Genomic DNA, 13,452 nt, shown 5'->3' with positions numbered 1-13,452 from the left:
TGGCTCCGTCAAAGACGGAGCCACTGATTGAGCCACCTGTGCTGAACCTGAGCCACTGATTGAGTAGGGACTGATTGAGCCAACTGTGCTGAAGCAGGGATATCCTGAAAACCTGACCTGTTGGGGGGCTCTTGAGGGTTAGCGTTGAGCACCCCTGATCTAGGTCCCCAATGTTCATACACTTAATGCTCATTCTATTTAACGTTCTGCATCAAGCATGCACCTGATTTACCAAAGACTATCTTGATATTTTGCCATAAATTCTGTGTTGTTTTTTGCACCAGTTTTGCAGTCAGAAAATCATTCATCAGATTTTAAGTCAGAAAAGCATCTTCGCCTGTAAGCCTGAAAATGGCACGGGGACAATAGGTCTCACATTGGGGGTTCCCCTGTAAAGGAATGATGTGGTCTTCAGGTCCTGCATAAATACACCTGTACAGAGATAATGGGTGGGGGGGGGGGGGGGGGGTGTTGTTTTTAAAATAATTCCCATTAGTTAAATAAATAGAACATGGTCTTTAATTTAAATCCCTTGATGTGAGAACGGCAGTAATGTGTCTCCTCAGTGTTCTTTCCTTCCTCCTGACTAAAAACGCAAATACTGCTGTCAGGTTGTTCTCCAAATTGTTCCATTCCCAAAACACCCACAATCCTAATTAAGTAAAACAAAATACTAAAAAAAATCCTAAAGAAGTAACATTTTTAGTTTGTTTCGTACCTTTACTGCCAGAGGCAGGGAAGGGGTTAAGAAAGTTGTTTGCCGTATGTTTTTGTGAGCGAAGTGGAACTGCCTCTGTAAATACAGAAGTGTCCATGTTGTATGTGCTCTAAATGAATGATAATTAGCCCATATTATGGGCCAGGTCAGTGGCTGCTGTGAGCAGGAGGCCCCTCCTTTCACCCCCGCCTTGTAATTGGGTTATGTTGCTGTCCTCCCAGCTGTAGTGCTGAAACCGCCGCTGAGCCACCAGCCAGGGTATCATATGACCTTCCGAAAACCGATACCACATCCCCCGAGGAAAACAATCAATCTCCTGCCGTCTCCATGGCAACACAGAGCAGACAGGCCACGCCAAATACCGAGGACCTCACTGACACCAAACCCACTGGAAGTGTAAGTATACGCACGATGGCGATCAGCGTGGCGGGTACGGGCATAGCATTGGTACCACTGGCTAAAATCTATTTCCCACTGGAGGGAGCTGTGTCTTTCAGAGCGATGCTGTTTCGGACACTTTAGAAGCGATTGGATAATAGTTTAGGTATATTAACTATTAGTATTGTTCTTGTTATTTAATGTCATGTTATAATGGAGTGGCTAAATCCAGTCCTCAAGGGTCAGTAACAGGCCAGGTTTTAAGGATATCCCTGCTCCAGCACAGTTGGCTCAGTCTGATTGAGCCACCTGTACTGAAGCTGTAATATCCTTAAAACCTGACCTGTTTGGTGGCCCTTGAGGACTGGAGTTTGCCAATCCTGTGCTAGTGGTTGCAGTCTGATCCAACATAGGGTGTACTAGTGGCCACTGACATTTCATTTCTAAACCTGAACAGGTCCCCTTGGCAGTGAATGGGTTACACAAAAAGATAACCTTTACCAATAGGTCTCTCGTTCTGTGCACATCGCATAAATATGATGTCAACCTTTTCTATATGCGGTTTTAAGATAATTGTTCAATTTATTTTGCGTTTAAAAACCTTAGTTTTCACTTCTTAAAAAAAAAAAAAAGAATTGGTTCTTGAAGAATAAATACAAAATATGAGCAGTTTATTTAGGATATCCCAAGCATGTCTGAATTCCCTTACTGCATTAGCCCCTACAACGTCAGCTGGGAGCCTATTCCACAAATCTACCAGCCTTCCTCACATTCCCCCTGAGGCTCCCACCCTCCCGCCCCAGAGAACGACCTCCTGTTCTAACACTCCTCTTTCCCTGAAATATGCTTCCCTTCTGCACTTTGTTTAAACATTTTTTTTTTGCATGAAAGTTTAATTCATATCCCCTCTTCCTTCTCTCCTCCAAGCTGTACATTTTAAGGATCTTCACTCTTTACTAATAAAACTTATCCTGTAGATCAGGAGGGGCGCAAACTGGGGGACACGCGAGATTTGCTTGGGGTGCGATGGTTACAGAGGTCTCGCGCTCTCCCCCAAGGCATTTAAATTAAATGCCGGGGGACCGCACGAGGCCTCTGTAACTAACGTACCCTGGCTTCCAGAGACGCGTCATCATGATAGCCCGGCATCAAATAACGTCACGGTGCCATGGCAACATGACGACACATGACCCCGCTGCGTCATTTTACGCCAGAGCAGGAGTGGGGGGGGGGGGGGGGGGGGGGTGCACGCAAACAGGGGAGGAGAACAGGCGGGGGGACACAGGGGGAAAAGATTGCACACCCCTAAAGTAGATCAGGCATCATCTTAGTTGCACTTTTTGCACAATCTCCAATGTATAAAATGTCATTTTGAAGATATGGTCTCCAGAATTGAGTACAGAACTCTAGGTGAGGTCTTCCCAATGATCTATAGAGTGACATCAACCCCCCCCCCCCCCACCCCCCATCTCTCCTTCTGCTGCTAATACCTCTCTCTGTACACCCTGCTGCTAATACCTCTCCCTAGATACCCTAACACCCTGCTGCTAATACCTCTCCCTGTACACCCTAACACCCCGCTGCTAATACCTCTCCCTATACACCCTAACACCCCGCTGCTAATACCTCTCCCTATACACCCTAACACCCTGCTGCTAATACCTCTCCCTATACACCCTAACACCCCGCTGCTAATACCTTTCCCTATACACCCTAACACCCTGCTGCTAATACCTCTCCCTATACACCCCAACATCCCGCTGCTAATACCTCTCCCTATACACCCTAACATCCCGCTGCTAATACTTCTCCCTATACACCCTAACATCCCGCTGCTAATACCTCTCCCTCTCCCTATACACCCTAACATCCCGCTGCTAATACCTCTCCTTATACATCCTAACACCCTGCTGCTAATACCTCTCCCTATACACCCTAACCTCCCGCTGCTAATACCCCTCCCTATACACCCTAACACCCTGCTGCTAATACCTCTCCCTATACACCCTAACATCCCGCTGCTAATACCTCTCCCTATACACCCTAACATCCCGCTGCTAATACCTCTCCCTATACACCCTAACACTCCGCTGCTAATACCTCTCCCTATATACCCTAACATCCCGCTGCTAATACCTCTCCCTATACACCCTAACATCCTGCTGCTAATACCTCTCCCTATATACCCTAACATCCCGCTGCTAATACCTCTCCCTATACACCCTAACATCCTGCTGCTAATACCTCTCCCTATACACCCTAACATCCCACTGCTAATACCTCTCCCTATACACCCTAACACCCCGCTGATAATACCTCTCCCTATACACCCTAACATCCCGCTACTAATACCTCTCCCTATACACCCTAACACCCTGCTGATAATACACCCTAACACCCCGCTGATTTTCTGCATAGCTTTGATACATTGCTCACCTACTTGTAAGTGATGAATCCCAGGTCCCTTTCCGCTGTAGTTAGTGACATTATAGCGCCATTAATCGTGTATTCTGCCTTTGGATTTTTGTGATTAAGTGCATTATTTTGCACTTTTTGCCATTAAATTGTAGTTGCCGAACTCTTGACCAATCCTCTAATCCTATTGCAGATCTTTGTGTCATCTGCAAAAAGGTATCCTTTCCCTATTAAAGTAAACCGTTCCATTAAAAGCAATCAATGTGGGCTGTATTTTAATCCGGCATTGCTGCCGAGAGGAATTGATAAATCATCCCCCATTTTCTCTAGGACTCCTTTGGATATTTGGAGTAAAATGTATGCAAATTGCATCGTTTCCTTCTTGCATCAATGTATGACGATCTTTGCTGCACCATTTGTCTCGTGTGTGCCAGCTTACGATTTAGGGAGTGTGAATAGAAGGACGAGTTTTTATATTGTTTGCATTAAACACTAAAAGAAACAAGACAAAAAAAAAAATCACCAGATCTTGAAGATGCTTAAAGATTAAAGGTTAACAATTTGCATCACACTATGGAAACTCTGTAACATTTAACACAAACACAAGCAAGAAATAGAGCAAAAGATCAAAATAAAGATCTTTTTGCATTTTGTTTTACATTGTTACATCGCCTCCTTAGAACCTTGTAACTGGCTCATCGTAACTTCTCATTTGCACTCAGAGACGGGAGTGCTCTCTCTGAATAACGCTTTCTGCTTAGTTTTGTTTTAGTAAAACCTTTCACAGCTCATTACTATTCTACACGCAGTAAGTGGAGAGATGAAGAGCAGACTGACCTGGCCTTTCAGGGATCTGAGGTTCTGTTAGCAGAGCTTGAACATGTGCAACCACCGCCTTCATCATTTAGGAACAAATGATTCTCACACTTCTTAGGGCTTCACGTAGGTCAGCTAAGTTCCCGTCAATCTTATAGAACCGTGAATCGGTTTTATAATAACTCCACCAGCCCTGCAGACTTCAAAAGTATCACCGTTTCACACACCAGAGCTGCTTGCACACAGGATCGCCTATTGCACACAGGATCGCTTATTGCACACAGGATCACTTATTGCACACAGGATCGCCTATTGCACACAGGATCACTTATTGCACACAGGATCGCCTATTGCACACAGGATCACTTATTGCACACAGGATCACTTATTGCACACAGGATCACTTATTGCACACAGGATCACTTATTGCACACAGGATCACTTATTGCACACAGGATCACCTATTGCACACAGGATCGCTTATTGCACACAGGATCACTTATTGCACACAGGATCACCTATTGCAAACAGGATCGCCTATTGCACACAGGATCACCTATTGCACACAGGATCGCTTATTGCACACAGGATCACTTATTGCACACAGGATCACCTATTGCACACAGGATCGCCTATTGCACACAGGATCACTTATTGCACACAGGATCACTTATTGCACACAGGATCGCCTATTGCACACAGGATCACTTATTGCACACAGGATCACTTATTGCACACAGGATCACTTATTGCACACAGGATCACTTATTGCACACAGGATCACTTATTGCACACAGGATCACCTATTGCACACAGGATCACTTATTGCACACAGGATTCACTTATTGCACACAGGATCGCCTATTGCAAACAGGATCGCCTATTGCACACAGGATCGCCTATTGCACACAGGATCGCCTATTGCACACAGGATCACTTATTGCACACAGGATCGCCTATTGCACACAGGATCGCCTATTGCACACAGGATCACTTATTGCACACAGGATCGCCTATTGCACACAGGATCGCTTATTGCACACAGGATCACTTATTGCACACAGGATCACTTATTGCACACAGGATCACTTATTGCACACAGGATCGCCTATTGCACACAGGATCACTTATTGCACACAGGATCACTTATTGCACACAGGATCGCCTATTGCACACAGGATCGCCTATTGCACACAGGATCGCCTATTGCACACAGGATCGCCTATTGCACACAGGATCGCCTATTGCACACAGGATCGCCTATTGCACACAGGATCGCCTATTGCACACAGGTTCGCCTATTGCACACAGGATCACTTATTGCACACAGGATCGCCTATTGCACACAGGATCGCTTATTGCACACAGGATCACTTATTGCACACAGGATCGCCTATTGCACACAGGATCGCTTATTGCACACAGGATCACTTATTGCACACAGGATCGCCTATTGCACACAGGATCACTTATTGCACACAGGATCACTTATTGCACACAGGATCACTTATTGCACACAGGATCGCCTATTGCACACAGGATCACTTATTGCACACAGGATCGCCTATTGCACACAGGATCACTTATTGCACACAGGATCGCCTATTGCACACAGGATCGCTTATTGCACACAGGATCGCCTATTGCACACAGGATCGCCTATTGCACACAGGATCACTTATTGCACACAGGATCACTTATTGCACACAGGATCACTTATTGCACACAGGATCACTTATTGCACACAGGATCGCCTATTGCACACAGGATCACTTATTGCACACAGGATCACTTATTGCACACAGGATCACTTATTGCACACAGGATCACTTATTGCACACATCAGCCGTGTTCAGTTACACTTAAACATATTAGCTGCCTTTATAGAATTCAAACCCTTCACTTTTTCACCATCATGGAGGCCCCCAATGCAATGCACAGCAGCATGTTTCTGCCCCCCCCCCCCCCAGTAACAGTTTGTCACCCCCTTATAACAGTTGCATCATTGGACTTCTACAGGAGCGTAATCTCACATATGCCAGTTGCCAAATAGTTTAAAACAGTAAGATCCTTGGAAAAGTGGGAGATCTTGCAAAGACGCGAAGCAATGGGTGGAAAGCCGAGGAAACCCAAACCAAGTATCACTGCGTTGCTAAAAATTAAGCAGACCTCACTGCAGGAGTGGCCAACGCCAGCCCTCAAGGGTCACCAACAGGTCCGGTTTTAAGGATATCCCTGCTTCAGCACAGGTAGCTCAATCAGATTGAGCCACCTGTGCTGAAGCAGGGATATCCTGAAACACAGACCTGTTGGTGGCCCTTGAGGGCTGGCGTTGGCCACTCCTGCCCTCCTGCAACATGTTGTTCTATTACATGGGCACGATGGTTAATAGTCTCATTGTATCTCAGCCCTGCAGTCCTGGATGTCGGAGATCCAGCTCGGACATGACTCACGAAGCTGTGGACACAGGAAAGACCCAGCGCGGGTGTCGCCTGCGCCCTCATTTCAGTGACCCCATGCCCACCGACGCGGTAAAAAGGAAGCAGCTGGAGCTGAAGATAGCCGCAGCGGCCCGGCATCACGCTCAGAGGAGGCGTCAGGACAAGGGAAACGGTGAGTTTCATTTCTACCTCCGCAGTAATAGAGCGGCTTTACCCCACTGCAGACCCCAACAGGGAAGTCCAAATATTTATGTCAGAAAACGGACTTGGGTAAAATTGGTGGGCCATGTTTGCTAACCAGTGCTATGCGGTAACATACACTGCAGCCTATTTACTTAAATGGCTGTAAAACATTTTTTATGGACATTTAAAAATGAAGCTTCCGTGACCGTTTGGTACTAGGCAAAGTATGACCCCCTCATTATTTGAAGTTAAGGATGTTGGACAACCCCGTGAATTACAGTGATTTGTAAAGAGAAAAACATTAATTTCAGACACAGTATACAAAGTAAAACCTGCACATTACAAGTGATGACATTTTCTGGGGTAAGCAGTTATATGGACAACGTGTGGTATGTCTGATTGTGTTCTACTGTGAAAATACACATTTTTCATTAAAACAACACCCGATATCAACTAATGTGTTCGCAGTAAAGGCGCAGAGGGGGAGATGAGGTGTGTTTACCTCCACACGTATCATGATGTAGCTTAGTCTCCCAGCCTCTGCCAGTAATGTCCTTGCAAAGCAATGTGCTGCAAATAATTGCAACTAATAATAATAATAATAATAGCATGTTCTTGTATTGCGCTGCTAATTTTTACATAGCGCTTTACAGAGACATTTGGCAGACACAGTCCCTGCCCTGTGGAGCTTACAATCTATGGGGGAGGGGGGGCGGTTGGTGATGGTGAGAGATAAAGTCAAGGTCACAAGGAGCCGACACTGGGAATTGAACCAGGTTCCCCGGCTTCACACTCAGTGCCAGTCAGTGTCTTTACTCACTGAGCCGCTCCTTCTCCCAGGTTCCCCTGCTTCACTCTCAGTGCCAGTCAGTGTCTTTACTCACTGAGCCGCTCCTTCAGCCCTACAAATGGATTCATTAAGGGTTTAAAGGAATCAACAGGAAATCCTCCAGCTGCAAAGTGATGCAGCAAGTAAAATATACTTACCTGACTTGATTGTAAGCAACCTCTTTTGCTCCTGTAGGCCCAGTGCTGACGAAAGCCATCACCACCACCTCTTGCAGGTCTGGGAAGGAGGGTGGTTATACCCCTGGGCACTCTCAGAGGTCCCGGCATCGCTGGAGCAACATGAGCAGCCTGAGCACAGACAGCGGGGTCGTTGGCATGAACGACGAGAGAGACGAATCCGAAGCCAGCGGGACGGAAGCCGCGAAACCCGGGGAGGTAGAGAGGGCGGACAGCGGAATAGGGGACGCGCTCTCCAGGAAGTGGCGGGCCAGAGTATCCGAGGCCACGGCCTCCTTAGAAGCATGGGAGGCCCACCGGCCCTGCCTCGACTGCGGGGAGAGAGACTCGGCACAGGACACGGAGAGCAGGGGAAAGAGGAGGGAGACATTGTGCGTGAAATGCGTCACGCGCAGGACAGAGCGCAAGGAGGCTGTGCTGGAGTTCGTAAACACAGAGGCGAGCTACGGGGAGGACCTGAGAATCATCAAGGAGGAATTCTACCTCCCCATGCAGACTGCAGGGCTTCTGGCACAGGAGCAGCTGCAGGTCGTGTTCAGTAACATACAGGAGCTCATTGACCTAAGTGAGAAGTTTCTTGAGGTCCTACAAGAAGAAATTGACCAATCATTGGATCAGGTAAAGATGGCAGAGATGGAGTCGTTGTAATGGGCTGACACAATATAATAGGGCTGTATATAAATGTCACTGGTGTGCAGAAGTGACAAGAATCCCATTGTAAGCCCTGATAACATGTTATTTTATCTTGATAAAGTTTTTCTGCAGCCAGGAGACTTTGATACATAATTCTGAAAGATTTGCTTATTCATAAGTGATTACCAAACATATAATAATAACAACAACTTTATTTGATATAGCGCTTTCTCCCGATGGGACTCAAGGCGCGTCACAATTACAGTACAGCGCGCGGTACGCAGCACATAGGATTTTTTTCAGACACAGTCCCTGCCCCGTGGAGCTTACACTCTATGTTTTGGTGCCTGTGGCACAGGACGATAAAGTGACTTGCCCAAGGACACTGGGAATTGAACCAGACTCCCCTGATTCACACTTAGTGTCGTTGTTATCAGTCGGCGTCTTTACTCACTGAGCCACTGCTTCTCCATAAGGTCCTTTTCAGAGGTTCAGGAACTTTTGGATGTTTCGGACTTGCCAACAGAATTTACTGCACTAACCCTCTGAAACCTGAAACCTCCCACTGCCCCCAAAATGTTCTGTCGTGTTTACTGTAATGCAGACTGGGTTTTTAATGTGCGTTCTGTTGTCCGCAGGGTGACGATGACTTGATGACCGTTTGCATTGGGGAAATATTCCTGGAGTTCGTGAACATGCTACCTGCATTTCAGACATATTGCCTCCAGCAGTCAGCGTCCGTAACAATGCTCAATGCTCTCGAGAAAGAGAAGGAACTGCTGAGGTGAGAAGACAATGCAATGCCTGACATTACCACCTATGGTGGAAGTACATTAAGAAAAGCAGTGGTACTGTGCCAGATTGGGGACATATTTTGGGGCATAGCTCATTACACTATATTTTAAGAAAATATTAATGCTATAAGAACAGAAATTAGCCTTTGTAAAAATGAATCCCCTTTCCTTCTAAAACAAAAGTATAATTGTAGTTTGTATAATTGTAGTTTCCCATCAGGAGATAACTTTATTTCATATAGCGCTTTTTCTCCCAATGGGACACAAAGCGCGTCACAATTACAGTACAGCGCGCGGTACGCAGCACATAGGAATGTTACAGAGATGGCCCCTGCCCCATGGAGCTTACACTCTATGTTTATGTGCCTGAGGCACAGGGAGATAAAGTGACTGCCCAAGTTCATAAGGAGGGGACACCGGGAATTGAACCAGGTTCCCTTAATTCAAACTCAGATGATGTCACAGCTACCACAGGTCACAGGTCACCACAGGAGGCCATATTTGGCCACTGGGGGGTCTGGCAGAGCCAGTTAATATAAAAAATTTAATATTAAGATATGGGGGCTTTCCACATGAAGCGCCAGAGGGATCTGCAGTGCATTACTTTGATCTGGCACTGAAGGGGTTACCATTTTCCGGTTTCCATTGACTTTAATATTTTTAATAAATATGGTGCTTAGTCAAAAACAAGTCAAATAAATGTCCTGGAAACATTTGTATCTGAATATTGCAATTATCAATTCAGTTGTTTTGCTAAAATTCCCACACTAAATGATGTAATATAATAGTTGTTTCTTACACGGCGCTGCCAGTTTATGCAGCGCTGTACATTTCTGCCCCGAAGAGCCTATTACCTCATGTTGGTGTCTGAGGCACTGGGAGAGGAAATGAAGGGACATTTTAGTGGCCGCGTCTGTAACATTGGGCTACTCTTCCCCTTTTTATTCCCCACATTAGGATATTTCTGGATGTGTCTCAGAATGATAACACAGCCCTGCGACGCATGAACCTCAGGTCCTTCCTGATAGCCCCTCTGCAGAGGGTCACTAAATACCCTCTCCTGCTGAGCCGGATTCTGAAAAGCACCACAGAGTTCCACCTGGACCACAGCAGCCTGTGGGAAGCCAAGAGCCGCATTGAGTCACACCTGGAGCACATCAACATGAAGACCAAGCAGGAAGGGAACCCATGGACACTACGCACCTTCCGCAGAGAGAGCAGGAAGAACAGGGAAGTCACCAACATCGAGATGAGAGAGACGGCGATCAAGCAGTTGGGCTGGGCCAGAGAGGAGACGCGCTTTATCATGGAGGGTCTTCTGCAGATGGCGCAGCCTACGGATGGGCAGTGGGTCAAGAAGGGGTGCAAGGCCCTGAGGTTTCAGAACGTGCAGGCACTGCTGATGGTGAATGTGAGAAGGGCGTCCGAATCCAGCCTGGAGGGCAGTTCTGCAGAAAGCTCACGAGTGAGGGATGCAGCACTGGTGCTCATTAAGGACAAAAACAATGGGAAGTTTGGGATGCTCAGAGAGCCCCTAAAACTCGGCCACTGTGTTGTGTCCACAGACCCGGACTGTGAGGGCACCTTTGAACTCCTGGAGATCAGGCGGGAGGGGTTTGTTTTCAGGGATGGAGATAGCTCCCGGACGCACCACTGGTTCAGACAGATCAAAACGTACTCCCGGGAGCTGGGCTCCTGGAAGAAGCGTCGCAATGCTCTCCCCAACATCATGATAAGCACAATACAAAGCAGGTCCTGAACCTCAGAGGGGGAGGGGTATGTATGAAACTCTCCCGACTGCAACACCACGTCACATGTGACGCAAGGAAACGGCGCCAGAGCGATCAAAGCACAAAATCTCACGGATTTCAATGCAGTTCATAAGTCCCACCGGCTGTATTGGTCTCGTAGATTAGTTGTAGATTTTGATACATTTTCTGGGACCAACCAGAGAGTTGTTCATAAACGAAATCATAGGAGTCAATTCACTAAAGTCTCCAGCTGAAAAACTGGGGCCGAGGCAGTGCAAAAAAATCCAAGAGCCACTGAAAGAAATTGGAGATCTTCCTTGGGTAAATGTGGTGCAAAACCCTTGCAATTGTTGTGTTCCAGTTTTGCAGCTGGAAGACTTTAATAAATAAGCCCCTCCAGGGTACAGAGTTTTCAAGACCTTACAGATCTTTTCTTTAAGTTTACTTTCAGATTTCAAGGAGATTATTCATTTCAGAAGACTGTTTTCACCGTCAAATCTGGCGCGGTTTTTTGGGCCCCACTTTTGCGCTGGTTTTGCAGCAAGGACACTTTAATAGACTCCTCCCCAGACATGTTATTTATTGAAGCGGTTCTATTCCGCCGTGGGGAAAAACAGCACAAAATGTAACAATTCGCAGGTGAAAGCAAAGTCGTACACACGGGTCATTTATCTACAGACTCCCTGGGGCAAAACTGGCGCAGAAAAACAGCGCCGGGATTTCACACAAAAATAAATGATCTGCTGGATTTTTTTTTTGCATTTGAAAACCGATTAATGACTCGATCATTTGTTAATCCTGGAACACGTTGTAAATCTGGGTTAAACCGCTAGTGGGGCCAGCAAGCCATCGAGCAGGGACGTGGGGAGGGTCCCTCTGCTTTCCAAGGGTTTAATACCCGTAACAGGTGGTCATGTTGCAAAGGTCACTGGAAATAATGCCGTAGTATACAGCTGTAAGGAGTATGGATATAACCTCCCAGATATTTAGTGAGTTCTATTTTGAGCCAAAACATTATTGTAAAAATGGTATTTTCTCAACGTCACGCTGTAGAGGTCTCTTCGGTTTACTAGAAGGCAGCAGGCGTGATCATCTCACGCAATCAAGGTGGAAGACCTGGACAAGCTCCATATGGGAATGTTTTCATCTACATTTCCTCCTAATTATTTTTTGGAGTTTGTCAATTAAAAAAACATTCAATACCATTATGACAAACAACCTACTAATCTTCTGGGAAGGTGAAATATAAATATATATATATATATATATATATATATATATATAATTTGAGCCCCAATATGAAATGCTGCTTTAACTATAATATGAACTCCTGAAGCACACAAGACTTATTTATTGAGCTGTCTACAGAAGTATAACATGTGTAGTTTGCCTAATCTTTAATTGATTGGTAAGAGGCATACACTCCTAAATTAATCACTTCAGTGCTGTAGAGGTCAACGACACATTGCAAATGTATGTAGCCCCTCTAGTGCTGGTGTGATTAAAAATCAAGAATTCAAAATAGTGTTTTCATGTATTAAATAAAAATGAAACTTCAAACAGCAATTAGAAACGTGATTGGCTAATTAGGCTGCATCTCCTTCTTTAAACCAGAATCCTTTATTGTACTTGAGTATAAATGACGTGTTTCGCTTTGGTTCGTATTTCAGCACTTCTTTCTTTTTCCCAAGTATAAAAAAAACAAACCCCAGTCCTGTAGAGACAAATATCCCAAACACGAAGTAATTCAGAGCCCTAAACAATTCTACACGTGTTTCCTGCTTATTCCCAGCATTGCACTGGGGACAAACTCCCAAAGGGGGCACTTTGCTTCACCCAGTGATTACCAACGCCACAATTTATATTCGGCAACATTGTACGGAGATATATGCAGCGAGGTCTCCCGGTTTGACATGAGCTGGATAACAGACAAGAGGTTTAGAACGTGTGTTACCTCCAGGACCCCAGAGCGATGACCTGGAAGCTCCCGGTTTGCCCACGGCATAATAACTGCATTGTTAGGTGCGTCTCGGCTGTATTAAGTGGGTCTCTGCTTTGGTCAATTAAAAGGTCCAGCCTATGTTACAAAACTAGCGGGCAGTGTAATCTTATTCATTACAGGCACACGCTTGATTAATTTTCCTCCCCTCTGCAGAAAATACGTTTTATGGTGGGGGGCAGGGGGGAGGAGGGAGAGGGGGGGAGGGAGAGGGTCATAAGAAGGGCGGTTTTGTGGCTTTGAGTCAGAAGATAAAGTCCAGTATTTGAAAATATATTTCACCATATTTACTGAATAC

The 13,452-nt window shown here is 45.8% G+C and overlaps 1 protein-coding gene across 2 annotated transcripts in view; it reads left to right on the top strand.

The window, feature by feature from the left end:
• Positions 1 to 13,288, top strand: part of LOC142499860 (uncharacterized) — a 59,188-nt gene extending 45,900 nt beyond the window's left edge. Inside the window, exons 5-9 of one of the 2 annotated variants that reach the window (XM_075609871.1) lie at positions 940 to 1,114; positions 6,736 to 6,940; positions 7,976 to 8,595; positions 9,249 to 9,394; positions 10,362 to 13,288. In XM_075609871.1, coding sequence (XP_075465986.1) covers positions 940 to 1,114; positions 6,736 to 6,940; positions 7,976 to 8,595; positions 9,249 to 9,394; positions 10,362 to 11,163 — 1,948 coding nt within the window. In that variant the 3' untranslated portion in view covers positions 11,164 to 13,288. The remainder of the gene's footprint in view (positions 1 to 939; positions 1,115 to 6,735; positions 6,941 to 7,975; positions 8,596 to 9,248; positions 9,395 to 10,361) is intronic. The other variant, XM_075609870.1, reaches the window with a different exon arrangement.
• Positions 13,289 to 13,452: the final 164 nt, after the last annotated feature.

The sequence above is a fragment of the Ascaphus truei genome, chromosome 7 (assembly GCF_040206685.1).
Source record: "Ascaphus truei isolate aAscTru1 chromosome 7, aAscTru1.hap1, whole genome shotgun sequence".
NCBI classification, from domain to species: domain Eukaryota; kingdom Metazoa; phylum Chordata; class Amphibia; order Anura; family Ascaphidae; genus Ascaphus; species Ascaphus truei.
Note: the sequence above shows the minus strand (reverse complement) of the source record. Positions and strands in the feature narration are given on the sequence as shown.